The 14,601-nt window shown below is 36.6% G+C and overlaps 1 protein-coding gene across 2 annotated transcripts in view; it reads left to right on the top strand.

The window, feature by feature from the left end:
• LOC132560591 (helicase domino-like) overlaps positions 1-14,601 on the top strand; it is a 56,233-nt gene that overhangs the window by 35,428 nt on the left and 6,204 nt on the right. For both annotated transcript variants that reach the window (XM_060225252.1, XM_060225253.1), the window contains 11 exons: positions 4,240-4,275; positions 4,565-4,721; positions 4,909-5,129; positions 5,391-5,621; positions 6,212-6,499; positions 7,660-7,872; positions 8,110-8,283; positions 9,451-9,667; positions 9,937-10,055; positions 10,356-10,460; positions 10,765-10,929. In XM_060225252.1, coding sequence (XP_060081235.1) covers positions 4,240-4,275; positions 4,565-4,721; positions 4,909-5,129; positions 5,391-5,621; positions 6,212-6,499; positions 7,660-7,872; positions 8,110-8,283; positions 9,451-9,667; positions 9,937-10,055; positions 10,356-10,460; positions 10,765-10,929 — 1,926 coding nt within the window. The remainder of the gene's footprint in view (positions 1-4,239; positions 4,276-4,564; positions 4,722-4,908; positions 5,130-5,390; positions 5,622-6,211; positions 6,500-7,659; positions 7,873-8,109; positions 8,284-9,450; positions 9,668-9,936; positions 10,056-10,355; positions 10,461-10,764; positions 10,930-14,601) is intronic.

Here is a 14,601-nt window from a genome sequence, read left to right as displayed (position 1 = left end):
GGTGCAGAATGATGTAACAGTCAGTGCTGTGCCGGCAGCTGCGGCAGTTAGTTCAGTACCAGCACCTACCCCTCAGACTTTTGCTATCAGTGCAAGCCCTCAGAACCCACAGTTCATCAGTCTGATTAAGGCAGGTAGCAATCCTGTGATTCCTGTTGGGGCCAATGTTACCATTAAGAATGATTCTCTCCCTTCCACTGTAGAGACTGTGTTCCAGCCATTTAATATACAAGACATACCCAGTGTAGTGGAAGGCACAAGTAATGGCACTCTACTGTACAATGACAATGGGTGAAAGAGGCAAAGATCTTAGATGATCTATATTCAATAAGTGCTAGTCCTTAGCACAGATGAGCTACATATTACACATACCTGATCCAAACTTGGGTTTTAATATACTACAAGTTGGTTGTAATTTGTGAAAGTTCAGTTCAAAAATGTTGGCAAAAGTTCTTTGGGTTTGTCCATATAAATTGGTCACGAATGAGTAAGCCTTCACCCATGTTCCAGTACACACTGAAATGTTATGTTTTCCCGACATTGGTTAAAACAAGTTGGTAAACCACACATCAATTATAAATTTGTTTTGATGTCTACTAGCTAGACTTTATTTTATTTTGAAGGAAGAAAAACGATAAAACAAATTGATGTTTTTAATGCATCATTTATTGTTAGAAAAATTGAAACTTTGTTTTTGAAGTTTTGTGCTATTGAATAGGTAGCCAGATGGTTGCAGGCTGCAGCAAATTCTAAAAATGGGAAATGACATAGAGCTTGAAAAAAAAAAATTGGGTGGGTGTGGGGGGTATTATGGTAAAGAAGGACAGTTGCACATCGTTATGTCATGTGTCATGTCTAGGTAAAAACAGCTAGAAAATGAATGAGAGAGAATGGAGTTTTCATACAGTTCCATTTGTTTTATACAGATGACTTGAATGGTTGTGTAGGCAATTTGAGTGGAGAATTAAGTTTTGTACATTTGAAATGATGGGAAACTTGTTTGAAATGTGTGACTGAATGCATGCCTTACCTCTGGGCGACTGGTTGATTGTTAATGGATAGATTGAGGAAGATGAAGAAGCTGGAAACAGAATGGACGAAAGTGAGACATACTGGGTGTTGAGAAATATGTAAGTTTGATTAGAAGGACGTAGCAGTCTGCATGTGTGTAATTTCTCAGTGTCTTTAAGTTTTGGGTATGAATGATGGAAGAGTGAGAGACTAGAGCTTGATGTTGCTATTGTAGTGACAAGACCTGGACACATGGTGTCACCTGATATGAATAAAGAGTTAAAATGTTTCATTATGTCCGACTCTGCATCTCATTTCTTTCTGTCGACGATGTTGATCGGGTTTTGACGGGTTGCCATGGTAACGGCTATTTCAGGTCACCCGATTCAAGGTTAATGGTGTCTATATATAGACGGTGTAGGCTGTGGAGGTCTTGACAGACTTCTTCAATCTGCGTCTCATTTCATGCGTACGATGCTTCACCACTTTATCCAAATGTCGATTTGTAAAGTAATGATACATCTGTATAAAATTCAGGTGAATAAAACGGACGTGAAGTGCTTTATTTGAGCATTCCATTTAATATATTATTTGAGAAAAAAAGTTTTGTTAATTGGTATTCAAAGGTATGAAAATTATTGAAAACACTTTTTACTGTAAAAAAAAAAACAAGGACAGTTTTGGTGTTGTTTGATTTTAAACCTGGTACACTAAATCAGGTATATTGCCGTGTTTGGTATGAAGTAGGCACCACAACCTTGTGTCGAGTGAAAAATAATGGCCGCCTGTCATTGCCAGACACATCGTACACAGAAATGAGATGCCGTGTCTGTCTGTCCATCCTCCTTCCAGCTATTTGTACACAAACTCTTTAAGATATATGCTGCCTTGCAATGTTTTCCAAAAGATTTCAACATTAAAAGAAAACCTATTAGAAATGGAAAAAAATGAAATTTTCCTGGATGAAAATTTAGAATTGTAAATCGATTGCATAGAGAAAACACAAGAAATGGCAAGAAATATATTGTATAAATGTATAATATTAAATGATGGAAGTCAACAGGTATCCAGTCACATGTAAGGCAGCTTATAATCTTGATGTTAAATCTCTCATTTGACGAAAGAAAAGATCACATCAGATGTAGGTGGATTATTTACAAGAAAATTCCCTAAATAATTTGTGAATGGTTTTTAATATGGAATCTAATAAAATCCATTGTTTTGAACACCCCTACATTAGGGATAGCCCTGAAGATTCAGTACAAAATTTATAACATAAGTGAAGGAAGTGACATAGCTTGATAGCTTTGTAAAATACATGGCATTTGTCAAGGGATCACTTAAGTTACACCATACAAATCGTTTTGTCTTTCTATGAATCTACTGATTCTAGGAATCAAGACCTGAAGATATGTTAGAAAAATCTTAATTGGCCTGAATGAATAAGGAGGTTGGGTTGAATTCTCAAGCTCATAAAGATTGAGAATTTTGTTTTAAATGTGTTTAAAATCAAAATAAAGGAAAAGGAAGTTTTTTTTCATGCCAAAATTCTGCCAAATGTTTCCATTATCAAATTGTCATCAACCAAAAATACTGGAGTGTTGGAGAAGATGGTATTTAGGATCAAAGGAGTCATTATTTCAGAGTAATTGCAGGGTTAGAAGTGACTGGATTTATGAGTTGGAAAAACAAGATTTCAGAACACTGAAAGTTGGATAAGACAGAATTTTAGAGAACAAGGGTTTTAGGTCAAAAGATTTCAGAATGCTGAGAGGGTTAGAGATGACAGGATTTCAGAATACTAGAGAGTTAGAGATGACAATATTTAAGAAACTGGGAGCATTAGAGAAGACAAAATTTCAGTCTTCAGAGGGGGAAAGCAATAACAGATTTCAGGATACTGTGGGTAGGGGGGGTGAAAGATGACCATATTTCAGAATACTGGAGGGTTAGAGATGACAGAATGTTTAGAATACTGGAGGGTTAGAGATGACATTATTTCAAAGGATTAGAGACAACAACATTTTTGTAAGTTGACAATATTTCAGAACACTGGAGGGTTAAGAGAGGTCAAAATTTTCAGACTTCCCAGAGAGATGCATGTATTTTAGGATACTGAAAGGTTAGAGATGACTGGATTTTCCAGAATACTGGAGGGTTGGTGTTGACAAGCAGGAAAAATAGAGGTGGTTTGGATATATTTCTAGTTGTATAAGACTAATCACTGGCCATAGTAATGCTCAGATGGCCAAAACCACTACTTGTACCACTGGACAATAACTTCAATTGACATTACAAAAATTATAACTGGTAAAAAGAACTACCTGTATCATGAGGACATACAATAATAATATTTTGTGAAGATTTAAACAGTCTGGATAAATTTACAGCTATCAGTCTACCAGTTTTTCATTTAATGAACAATATTAAAAATTCTTAAATCTCGGAATCTTAAATCTCAATACCTTCACTTCAATATCCCTGCTTCCCCTTGCCTAAAAGAAAAAACCAAAAAAATTAAATTAAAAAAAAAACATTCACTGGTTTCTATGTATTCCAAAGTATTTAGTAACTGAATCACACGACAACTACCTTCAATGCTATAACGTTGAACAGTAAATCAATATTGGCCCATATGAATGAAATACTGCTCAAACAAATGAAAACAGCTAGAAATTCTGACATTTCATATCAAACATTCTGTGCAAATTTCTTGCCTCAATAAATCAAACTTGTGGACACCAGAACTGCACCACTTGAAGTTTTTATAAAGATTTTCACAATGATGTTTGTGTACAACTACTGGATTGGACAAACTGAATATTACAAGAGACTTGTGCATGTGTGCTGCAGTGAGGTATGTACAAGGTGCAAATACTTGTTTTGAAAAGTATATGTATGTGATGTCACAGGAGTTCTATGCGGCACAAAATTCCTGTCTTCAGTGAGTTGTGATATCTAAAGCCTGCCATATCCAGATTGATTTAGTAATCTATATTGTTATCATAAATGAATGATGTTACACAATATTTAGTCCCTCCTATCTTATTTATCCTAGGAAACGGGAACACCTGTCATGAACTTTCCTCTTGTAGATTTAAATATGCAGTTTTTTGTATGAGGCGGATCTTTCAATTTGCCACCTTTAATTTTTTGACAAGGGTTTTTGTAGAAAGTACTACATGTTTTAAATTTATATTTTCTATAAAATTACCATTTACATTGTAGGTGTTCATCTCTGATACAGATCAAGAACACATGCCGGTTTGTATTCTCATGGAATTGCAAAAATTTAAATTTGAAAATCTGATATTTTGTCCTTTTTGGGCTTACAGCATTCATAAAATTAGTACATTGGAAACAATTTCCAGCTCAGTAATAACTTCACAATCACGTCAAGAGCCGTTAACGTGGACTTTGTACAAATCTTCTTATATACAAGTCTAATATAAATAACAGAAAAAATGTAAACAAAACCGAGAAACTCGGAATTAAAACCACAAAAAAAGAATGTTAAACAGCACTTGATTGATGTTACTTGGGATAATTGTAGCTTTGGGCACCACCTACTCCCCCTCATGATGACAATGACATCTACTTGGACCAGACCATGTGCTTTCTTTATGAGCCAGCGGTGATGCCAGAGTCCCAACTGCCACCCATTTACATAAAGAAGGAACACAAGAAACCGAAAGTCGAGTCCATCACAAGTATGTATATCGAAACAAATTTTTGTGGTGGAAATATAGAAAGAAATGTTGAGAATAGCTGTAAGTACACTTTATATTATGCTGCAAACTGTTCAAGAAAACATGAATCTTCTAATGTTGTGTGCAATTTGTGGAGAAATTGAATCGATAGTAGCATACTGTTAATGACAATATTTTATTCTACTAGCACGTAAACAGAAGCAACGTAAAGAAGAACAACCAAGGGTGCCTCGTTCCCTATTTGACCGTCCCACGGCTGCCTTGCTGAGAATGAGACGTGAGGCCAAGCTTAAACAGGGCGGCTTGCTCAAACCTTTCCGCCCGGTCCCACCAGTCCTCAACAAACCGGCAGACCAGTCATCAGACCATCCTGAATGGCTGATCCATGAAGACTGGGCACTCCTTCAGGTAAATATAGAAGGGAAAGTAAACAGCTGAACTAAGTGCACAGTTAAATTACTACCAGTACAATCATGAAACTGGCTAAGGCCCATAATTGGTAATGAGACTGTATATATCTAATTGTGTAACAAGCCCACTCCCAACTTTGTTCTGTATAGAAACTTCAGTAAGCATTTTTGAATGTTTTTAAATGTTGATAGTATTGATATTAATTAGATCTAACATGACATGTGACTGGGTCATAAATAAAAGCATTCTCCCTTGTAGGCAGTGCAAAGTCTGTTTGATGTACCTCTGAACCTGATGGTGGTGTCTCCAGCCCATCAGCTCAACTGGGACCTGGTGGCAGACATTGTGAGCAGTGTCAGTCGAGTATACCGCTCTGCAAAACAGTGTAGGAACCGCTATGAGAATGTCATCATTCCTCGTGAGGAGGGACGCATTCTGTATGACATCAATCCCCGCAAACAGAGCAAGAAAACAAAAGGCATATACAAGGTTAGTTTTTATATAGGAAACGTTAGTAAATAAATTGGCCAGGAAAGTTAATAATTCATTAACCAACTAACAGGACAAAGTTTAACAAAATGATATTCTCAATAACCAAAGTAGCTTGGAAGGATTCAGGGCTACCAAGTTGATTCAACTGAATGACATTGACCTTCCTCAAGGTTACAAGATCACATGGGTTCAAGTCTTTAAATGACTTCTCAATAATGAAAGAGCTAAGGGTATTGCTAAACGTATTTAAATCAATGTTTGTTCAGTTGATTGACCATGACCCATTTTCAAGGTCATGAAGGTCAAACGTGTGAAGAGATTTAAATGACTTAATCTTCATAACCAGTAGAATGCTGAGATGAAGGATGACCTTATTTGTTAAAATAAATGGCCTTGACATTTAAGGTCAAATAGTGTCAAATTTAGATTTTGTGCTACATATGTGCAGAAATACTAGTTCTCCTCATCCTTGTTATCCTTGTAGAAATGTTTTATGATGAAGAAGCATAAATTGAGATTGTAAGTATGAAAATTAGGGTGATAAAAGTCAACAAATTAAGAAGAGATGAATTTTATGTGATTTTCAGACAAAGAACAACCGTCCAATGCGCACCAGTCAGTTATATGTACAAGATGGCAATCAGGCCATCACCATGCTACACTCCCTAAGGTTTGACTCGGCTAAAACGCTGGCTGCCAAGCGACCACCCACACTCAAACAGACACTAGTGAGCCCCACACCCAAGAACCCCAAACACGCTGCTGTGTTGTCTGAGAGTGGTATCACATATGACCAGCCACTGGACCCTATGAACGTGGCGGAGATCCGTGCCCAGAGGATCCAGCGTGAGAAGAAACAAAATCAAGCTGCAGCAGTAAGTGTAGATGTTTTAGGAGTATTTTGCAATTCAGTCCTTGCTAGCTCATTTGTAAAATTAAACCCTATCTACTTGTGTATCGGTATAGATTGTTTGGCTGTACCATACTCACATAAATAATATCAGGGAACAGAAGTCTCTCCTGAGGTAAATTAACATAATACATCTACTACACAATCATAGCTCTCTATGAAAGAAACAGTATGTGACTTTGATTACTGTTAAAACCAATGTAATGTGCGCAGTTACTTTTTGGGGCTGAAAATGGTAAAAATGCTTCTGCTTACATAATGTGTGGCGAGAAATTGATTTTAGAATGTTCAGCTAACACGTCAGACCAACGATAGAAGGTCCGAAACTTGAAAGCATTCTCTTCAGAATTTTTTTTTTTTTTTATGTCATTTACCTTTAATAACTTTCTGTTTAATTATAGGGTAGGAAAAAATGCCTCATTCTTGAGCATTTCTTGTTTGTTTTCTTTGACATCAGACACATGTTACATTTTTTCATTCACTTAAATATCTAATTACGAAGATTTATTTATCTTGCCTACACAAACACTTACTTGTCTTCACTGTAATCAACAGTGTTCAGTGTTGAAATCACAGGTACAAGTCCTTATCTACCTATTTAACGACCAATCCAGGTAATTACAATCTCCACAAGTCAAAGTTTTCTTTCATGTCTTGCTGTCACATTGTGCTGCACCGATGTGCTCATATCAAGTGATATGCATATTTTCTGAAAATGATCTTTGAAAATTCCCATGTTGATTGAAGCTTTTACAATGGTCACCACTTTGTGGCATCTTCAGTCAAACATGAATTCATATAGCAGTTATATTTCGCTGGAAAAGATTGCATTTGTTTCTCATCTTTATAGACACTTTTCCTAACTAAATGTATTTGTAGTCAGACATGTAGTGCTGATAGGTACAGCTGAGACAAAGTTTCTTCAATTCCAGAAGTTTTTGTATCTAAAACAGCCTACTAATACTCTAGATGTTGATGCCGAGGATTTGATGTATCGTTTGTACAGTAGTAGAACTTTCTGTTACCCACTGTGCTGTCCCATGGCATATCTTGCCATATTTCCTCCTACCTACCTAGCACCATTCAGCCTGTACTGCCTTTAAATTGACCTGCTTATATTGACAGGCTGCGACAGCAGAACAGCAACACATGACCGCCCGGACACTTGCCCAGCAACAAGCTGCGGCACCCCAGGCAAGTCCTGCACCTCAAGCCACTGCACAACCCCAGCCTGTCACTGTTACTGCAGCAATTGCAATTCCCCAGGGGGCAGTCCCTCAAGGGGCTGTCACCCAGCAGTTACAACCAATCCAGACCACTGTTGCATCAGCAGTCATGGTGAGTGATTATCTATCAGCCAACCAAAGTATCCCTTGCAATTGTTTGTGATTTTTGGTGAACACGAGTTCTAGTGATTTCAGCCTTGTTATTGTTAAGTATTTAATTTCAGCAAAAGAAAGTTTTAAACCTTCATTTAGATCCATCTAAGACTTGTTTCACTGTAACATCTCTCTCTCTTTCTCTCTGTCTGTCTGTCTCTCAATGTAAACATAAATATGCTGTATCTATTTATAGGCGGCAGCGGCAGTTCCAAAATCAGGAGTGCCACAGGGTACAACAGCTGTGTCGCTAGCTCGTAGTGCCACTGGTAACATCGTCGTCAATACGCCCAGTGGCGTAGCACCAGGCTTTGCCGCCATCAATCGCCGAATGAATCAGGCTACCAGTCTAGGCCAGGCCTCATCAGTTGTAAGAACAATTACATTTTGAAGATATCTTTTAGGGCTGCAATGATATACCATTTTTGTATCATATCGTGATACTTCCTTGTGTATCATATCAATTGGTTTGTTAACCTGTATTATGATACTCTAAAGGTACTTAAATGTTCTACCAATTTTTATTTTCAGAACAGATGTGGTCAACATTGCATTATTCAGAAAGTTTTAGAAGTTGTACAAGAAGATATTTGATAATATTTACTATTGAAATATATGGCTTAACTAAATAACAATATTCTCTCAATCATTATGAAGTTGAACTTTTGAGCATACCCTATCATTACAAGTATCACATTGAAAACATCATCTTGCAATAACTGTCATGAGTTATATGTATTGTTGCAGCCTTAATAACTTTTTGTGTAGCGTTGTCTGCCGTCATAAACATTTATTTGTCCAGAGCTCTCTTCCCACAGTTTTCATGCAATCTTTTTCAAACGTCTTAGTTTTCATATTGTTTATCTTGTGTGTGGAGAGATCTCTCTTCTTTGACACTTCAAACTTGGTATGTTTAATAATCAGTTTCTTTCTAGTGTTACATAATGTAATGTTCAGTTTTCCTGAATGGAAGATTGATATTAATCTAAATGCATTAATTTGATAAAATTTCTTTCTGAATTTACTGAAAAATTATGTTTAACTATAAAAATAACTGTTGAAATAAGCTAACAGATTTTATACGATGTAATTAATTTAATTAGTTTATTTACAAAAACTCCTAAAGTCGCTGTCATATCCTTAGAAGTTGGAAACTATATTTGTGTGCAGAGTAAATATTTTGGCATACATTATGAGGCAAAATCAAGCGTAATGTCAACGTCAGCTTAAACAAAGATCGAACAGCTTTGCTGTTGAAGTTTTGTTGGTACATGTTGCAGGATAAATAAAAGACATGTCTTAAACATAAGCAGCATTTTGGCTCAGGACAAGTCTTTTTTCACCCTCGCCAAAATTCAGCTTATATTTTAAGACACCGACTATATATTCCAAATATATTTGATGTTTTATATATGAAAGGGATCTACTTAAATGTAGTAATTAACATCATTTGAAAGAATAAACACAACCTATTTGAAATTTTGTTTTTGATATCAATGTTTGAAAACATTCATGCTTAGTGTATATTTTTCTGTAGACGGTAACTGGAACACTGAACCCAACGATTCGTGCCCAGCGACCACTGACCATCCCCATACAGGAGATTACTGCCATCACCAGCCAGACTGGTCAGGTGACCCACGTAGCAACAACGGGTCAGGTCGCTCGCACACAGATCCAAACAACAGTGCCAACCCTGACATCCACCCAACTGGCTCGTATTGCTTCAACACAGGGAACAACTCTACCAACAGGTAGAAAAAATTCCATCATATTCTACAGTAGAATTTTGAACAGAGATGTCTTAGACAACAACATGCCTTTATATAAAGTGAATTTAGTTAGGATATTCTCTACTTGAATGGTGATATATTGAATAATGAATTGTTTTAATAATGAATTTTATGGAAAAGAAATTTTAAAAGAGTGGCAGATTTTTGAGTTTGACGAGGGGGGGATGGGGGAGGAGAATCTTTCATATCACTTAAAGAGAGGGAACATAAGATATTGTTTAATATGACAGGTACAGTTCAAGCAACTATGACAAAGGCCTTGACACAACAGCAGCTGATAGCTCTTTCTCAGCGCCAGCAGCGGCAAACTGCTTTCCAACAGCAGCAGCCACGCAAACTTAACCTAACGGTGAGTATCACATCTCCAAATTTTTGAGAGCAAATTTAATTACGTCTAACAGCGAATGTAAGGATTTCACTTGATGTAGCGGAGAGTAAAATTAAGCACCGTGCAAGTTCAATATTTGTTGTAAAAATTCAGTCTTACACATGAAATTTTTTTCAAATTTCAAACTAATGTGGAACATAGCTCATCGTCATCATATATACAGGTTTCCAGATCTTCAGATTTTTTTCATTTTCAGATGCACAAAGATTCTTGTCTATGCTATGTCTTTGGATATATCACTAATAATTTTTGTTCTTACAGCCAGACCAGCTTAACCAGCAGCGGTTGAAGCAACTTCAGCAACAAGGTCGTGGTGTTGGAGCTCCCAAGGTCATAGCTCAGCAGCTGGTGACAAGCTTGGCACAGGTATGTATCCCTTGGTTTTCAAGCATTTCCAGCATATTTCATGCTGAATTAGTATTGGACTGTTTTGAACAAAAGTTATACGAAAGTTTCAGATTATTGTATTGAGCATCTTGTAAGGTTTATCTGAAGTTGTCAGATAGGTGCCCATGTTAGATGTAAACCAGTAGAAGAATTTCTGCAGTACAGAAATGAACATAGACGTTCAATCATATCTATCATATATATGAATCATAAAGGTCGATATGAACGATTGATGATTATGAGTGATTAAGTAAATATAGATGCAAATGTTTTGTGGGTTTAGGTTCCCAAGCAGAAGATGGGCACCTCTCTTGCACGCCAGATCCCACAGGAGCTCTTGTTGCACCAACCGAAGTTGCCTCAGAAAACACAGGTGCAGGTGGTAGCCCAAGGGCAAGCTGGTGCCCAGCTTCAGCAGATTCACTTGGCTACCACACAAGGAGCTGGGGTAGGTAGTCAAATCATGAGGGCTGTTCCAGTCTATTATTTACCTCATTTGAACACTCCAGATTGTTCAAATAAGGTCTTGTACAAAGTAAATGAGTTGATCTAATAGTACCATAAAAATCACACTGCATTTTCTCAAAGGCACTTATAAGCTAACTACCATGAAGGTTGTGAATTTTCAGGTCTATCTGAATATTTCTGGAAAAAATTGAATTATGTGAAACATTTTGTGTTCAAGACAATATATTTTCCACCATTTCTTTCTATCATCAAGAAGAGTAAAAAATATGACTCCTTAAAAACAGTGTTGGGAATCAATGAAGATTTCATATTTTATGATTGATTAGTGCAAACTGATTGATTTCTATTTATAATTGTTACATTATAACTTCTAATTCAATGTAAAAGTATTAGTAACCTTTGTTGAATAGTTTTGGAAAATTTCTCAGAAAGACTTGTCATTGTCAAGGTTAGCCAAAACAAAATGTAAATTAAACAGTTGCATCAAATTTTACATAAATAAGTATCATTGAAAATAAAATTTCATAATCATTTAATGAAATTTTATGCCTTTTTTTCAGTACTATTGGGAAAAACTTTTGAAGTTATTGTCATATATCAAATTGCAGTAATTCTCAGATATTAAGTTACATTTTCTCCAAAACCCATACCAAATAGTGCTTTATATCTGGAGTCCTCCTGTATATTTTTCCTGAAATAGTCCATAGGTAGACATTGCACTTGAATATATTGAAATATATATTTTTAGCTCACCATCTTCTGATGGTGGACTGTTTAAATTACTATTCTTCCAGCATCCTCAGTCCATACGTCAGTCTGTACGTCGGTCCTTTAGTCAGTTTTTTGCCTCAGTCATCCTCAGATTTTATATGTGTTCAATTTTAGCACTGATCATGAATTAAAATGGCTGACAAAATTTTGAAAGTTGAAGATTAGTATTGCTTTTTCTTAGATGTTTTAGATGATGGTTCTGCAATAGGGAACTAATGATCTGAAAAATAAAAATTGACCACAAAGCAGTCATCTTGGATTTTAACAATTAAATCACTTGGAATTAATCATTTTACAGTTTGTCAATGCTATATCTTTAAGTAATGTTAGAGGTAGAATATTTCTTTGTATTTTCATGTATACTCCCCTTGGTTCATGGTTATGTCCAGTTATTATCAAGAGTTGTCAGAAAGGAAATGGCTGCCAAACTGCAATCCTGGGGTATACGGATTCAGTTTTATATCAGTGGAGTATACAGTTTCAGCTTTATATTGGTGAGGTATATAGATTCAGTTCTACATTGGCGAGGTATATAGATTCAGTTCTACATTGGTGAGGTATACAGGTTCAGTTCTACATTGGTGAGGTATACAGGTTCAGTTCTACATTGGCGAGGTATACAGGTTCAGTTCTACATTGTTGAGGTATACAGGTTCAGTTCTACATTGGCGAGTTATATAGATTCAGTTCTACATAGGTGAGGTATACAGGTTCAGTTCTACATTGGTGAGGTATACAGGTTCAGTTCTACATTGGCGAGGTATACAGGTTCAGTTCTATATTGGTGAGGTATACAGGTTCAGTTCTACATTGGTGAGGTGTATAGATTCAGTTCTACATTGGTGAGGTGTATAGATTCAGTTCTACATTGGTGAGGTGTATAGATTCAGTTCTACATTGGTGAGGTATACAGATTCATTTTTACATTGGTGAGGTATACAGGTTCAGTTCTATATTGGTGAGGTATACAGGTTCAGTTCTACATTGGTGAGGTATACAGTTTCAGCTTTATATTGGTGAGGTATATAGATTCAGTTCTACATTGGTGAGGTGTATAGATTCAGTTCTACATTGGTGAGGTGTATAGATTCAGTTCTACATTGGTGAGGTGTATAGATTCAGTTCTACATTGGTGAGGTATACAGATTCATTTTTACATTGGTGAGGTATACAGGTTCAGTTCTATATTGGTGAGGTATACAGGTTCAGTTCTACATTGGTGAGGTATACAGTTTCAGCTTTATATTGGTGAGGTATATAGATTCAGTTCTACATTGATGAGGTATACAGGTTCAGTTCTACATTGGTGAGGTATACAGATTCAGTTCTACATTGGTGAGGTATACAGATTCAGTTCTACATTGGTGAGGTATATAGATTCAGTTCTACATTGGTGAGGTATACAGATTACAGTTCAGTACATTGGTGAGGTATACAGGTTCAGTTCTACATTGGTGAGGTATATAGATTCAGTTCTACATTGGTGAGGTATACAGGTTCAGTTCTACATTGGTGAGGTATACAGGTTCAGTTCTACATTGGCGAGGTATACAGATTCAGTTCTACATTGGCGAGGTATACAGATTCAGTTCTACATTGGTGAGGTATACAGGTTCAGTTCTACATTGGCGAGGTATACAGATTCAGTTCTACATTGGTGAGGTATACAGATTCAGTTCTACATTGGCGAGGTATACAGATTCAGTTCTACATTGGTGAGGTCTTCAGTTCACATTGGTGAGGTATACAGGTTCAGTTCTACATTGGTGAGGTATACAGGTTCAGTTCTACATTGGTGAGGTATAAAGATTCAGTTCTACATTGGAGAGGTATACAGATTCAGTTCTACATTGGTGAGGTATACAGCTTCAGTTCTACATTGGTGAGGTATACAGGTTCAGTTCTACATTGGTGAGGTATACAGGTTCAGTTCTACATTGGCGAGGTATATAGATTCAGTTCTACATTGGTGAGGTATACAGGTTCAGTTCTACATTGGTGAGGTATACAGGTTCAGTTCTACATTGGTGAGGTATACAGTTCTACATTGGTGAGGTATACAGATTCAGTTCTACATTGGTGAGGTATACAGATTCAGTTCTACATTGGCGAGGTATATAGATTCAGTTCTACATTGGTGAGGTATACAGGTTCAGTTCTACATTGGCGAGGTATATAGATTCAGTTCTACATTGGTGAGGTATACAGGTTCAGTTCTACATTGGTGAGGTATATAGATTCAGTTCTACATTGGTGAGGTATACAGGCTCAGTTCTACATTGGCGAGGTATATAGATTCAGTTCTACATTGGTGAGGTATACAGGTTCAGTTCTACATTGGTGAGGTATATAGATTCAGTTCTACATTGGTGAGGTATATAGATTCAGTTCTACATTGGCTCAGTTCTACATTGGTGAGGTATATAGATTGGTGAGGTATACAGGCTCAGTTCTACATTGGCGAGGTATATAGATTCAGTTCTACATTGGTGAGGTATATAGATTCAGTTCTACATTGGTGAGGTATACAGGTTCAGTTCTACATTGGTGAGGTATACAGATTCAGTTCTACATTGGTGAGGTATACAGGTTCAGTTCAGTACATTGGTGAGGTATATAGATTCAGTTCTACATTGGTGAGGTATATAGATATACATTGATTCAGTTCTACATTGGCGAGGTATACAGATTCAGTTCTACATTGGCGAGGTATATAGATTCAGTTCTACATTGGTGAGGTATATAGATTCAGTTCTACATTGGTGAGGTATACAGGTTCAGTTCTACATTGGTGAGGTATACAGATTCAGTTCTACATTGGTGAGGTATACAGGTTCAGTTCTACATTGGTGAGGTATATAGATTCAGTTCTACATTGGTG

Source organism: Ylistrum balloti, unplaced genomic scaffold (assembly GCF_031769215.1).
Source record: "Ylistrum balloti isolate Yb309-2 unplaced genomic scaffold, AGI_CSIRO_Ybal_v1 Utg371084, whole genome shotgun sequence".
In the NCBI taxonomy this organism is placed as follows: Eukaryota; Metazoa; Mollusca; class Bivalvia; order Pectinida; family Pectinidae; genus Ylistrum; species Ylistrum balloti.
The sequence above is the reverse complement of the archived record's forward strand: the minus strand, read 5'-3'. Positions and strand labels throughout refer to the sequence as shown.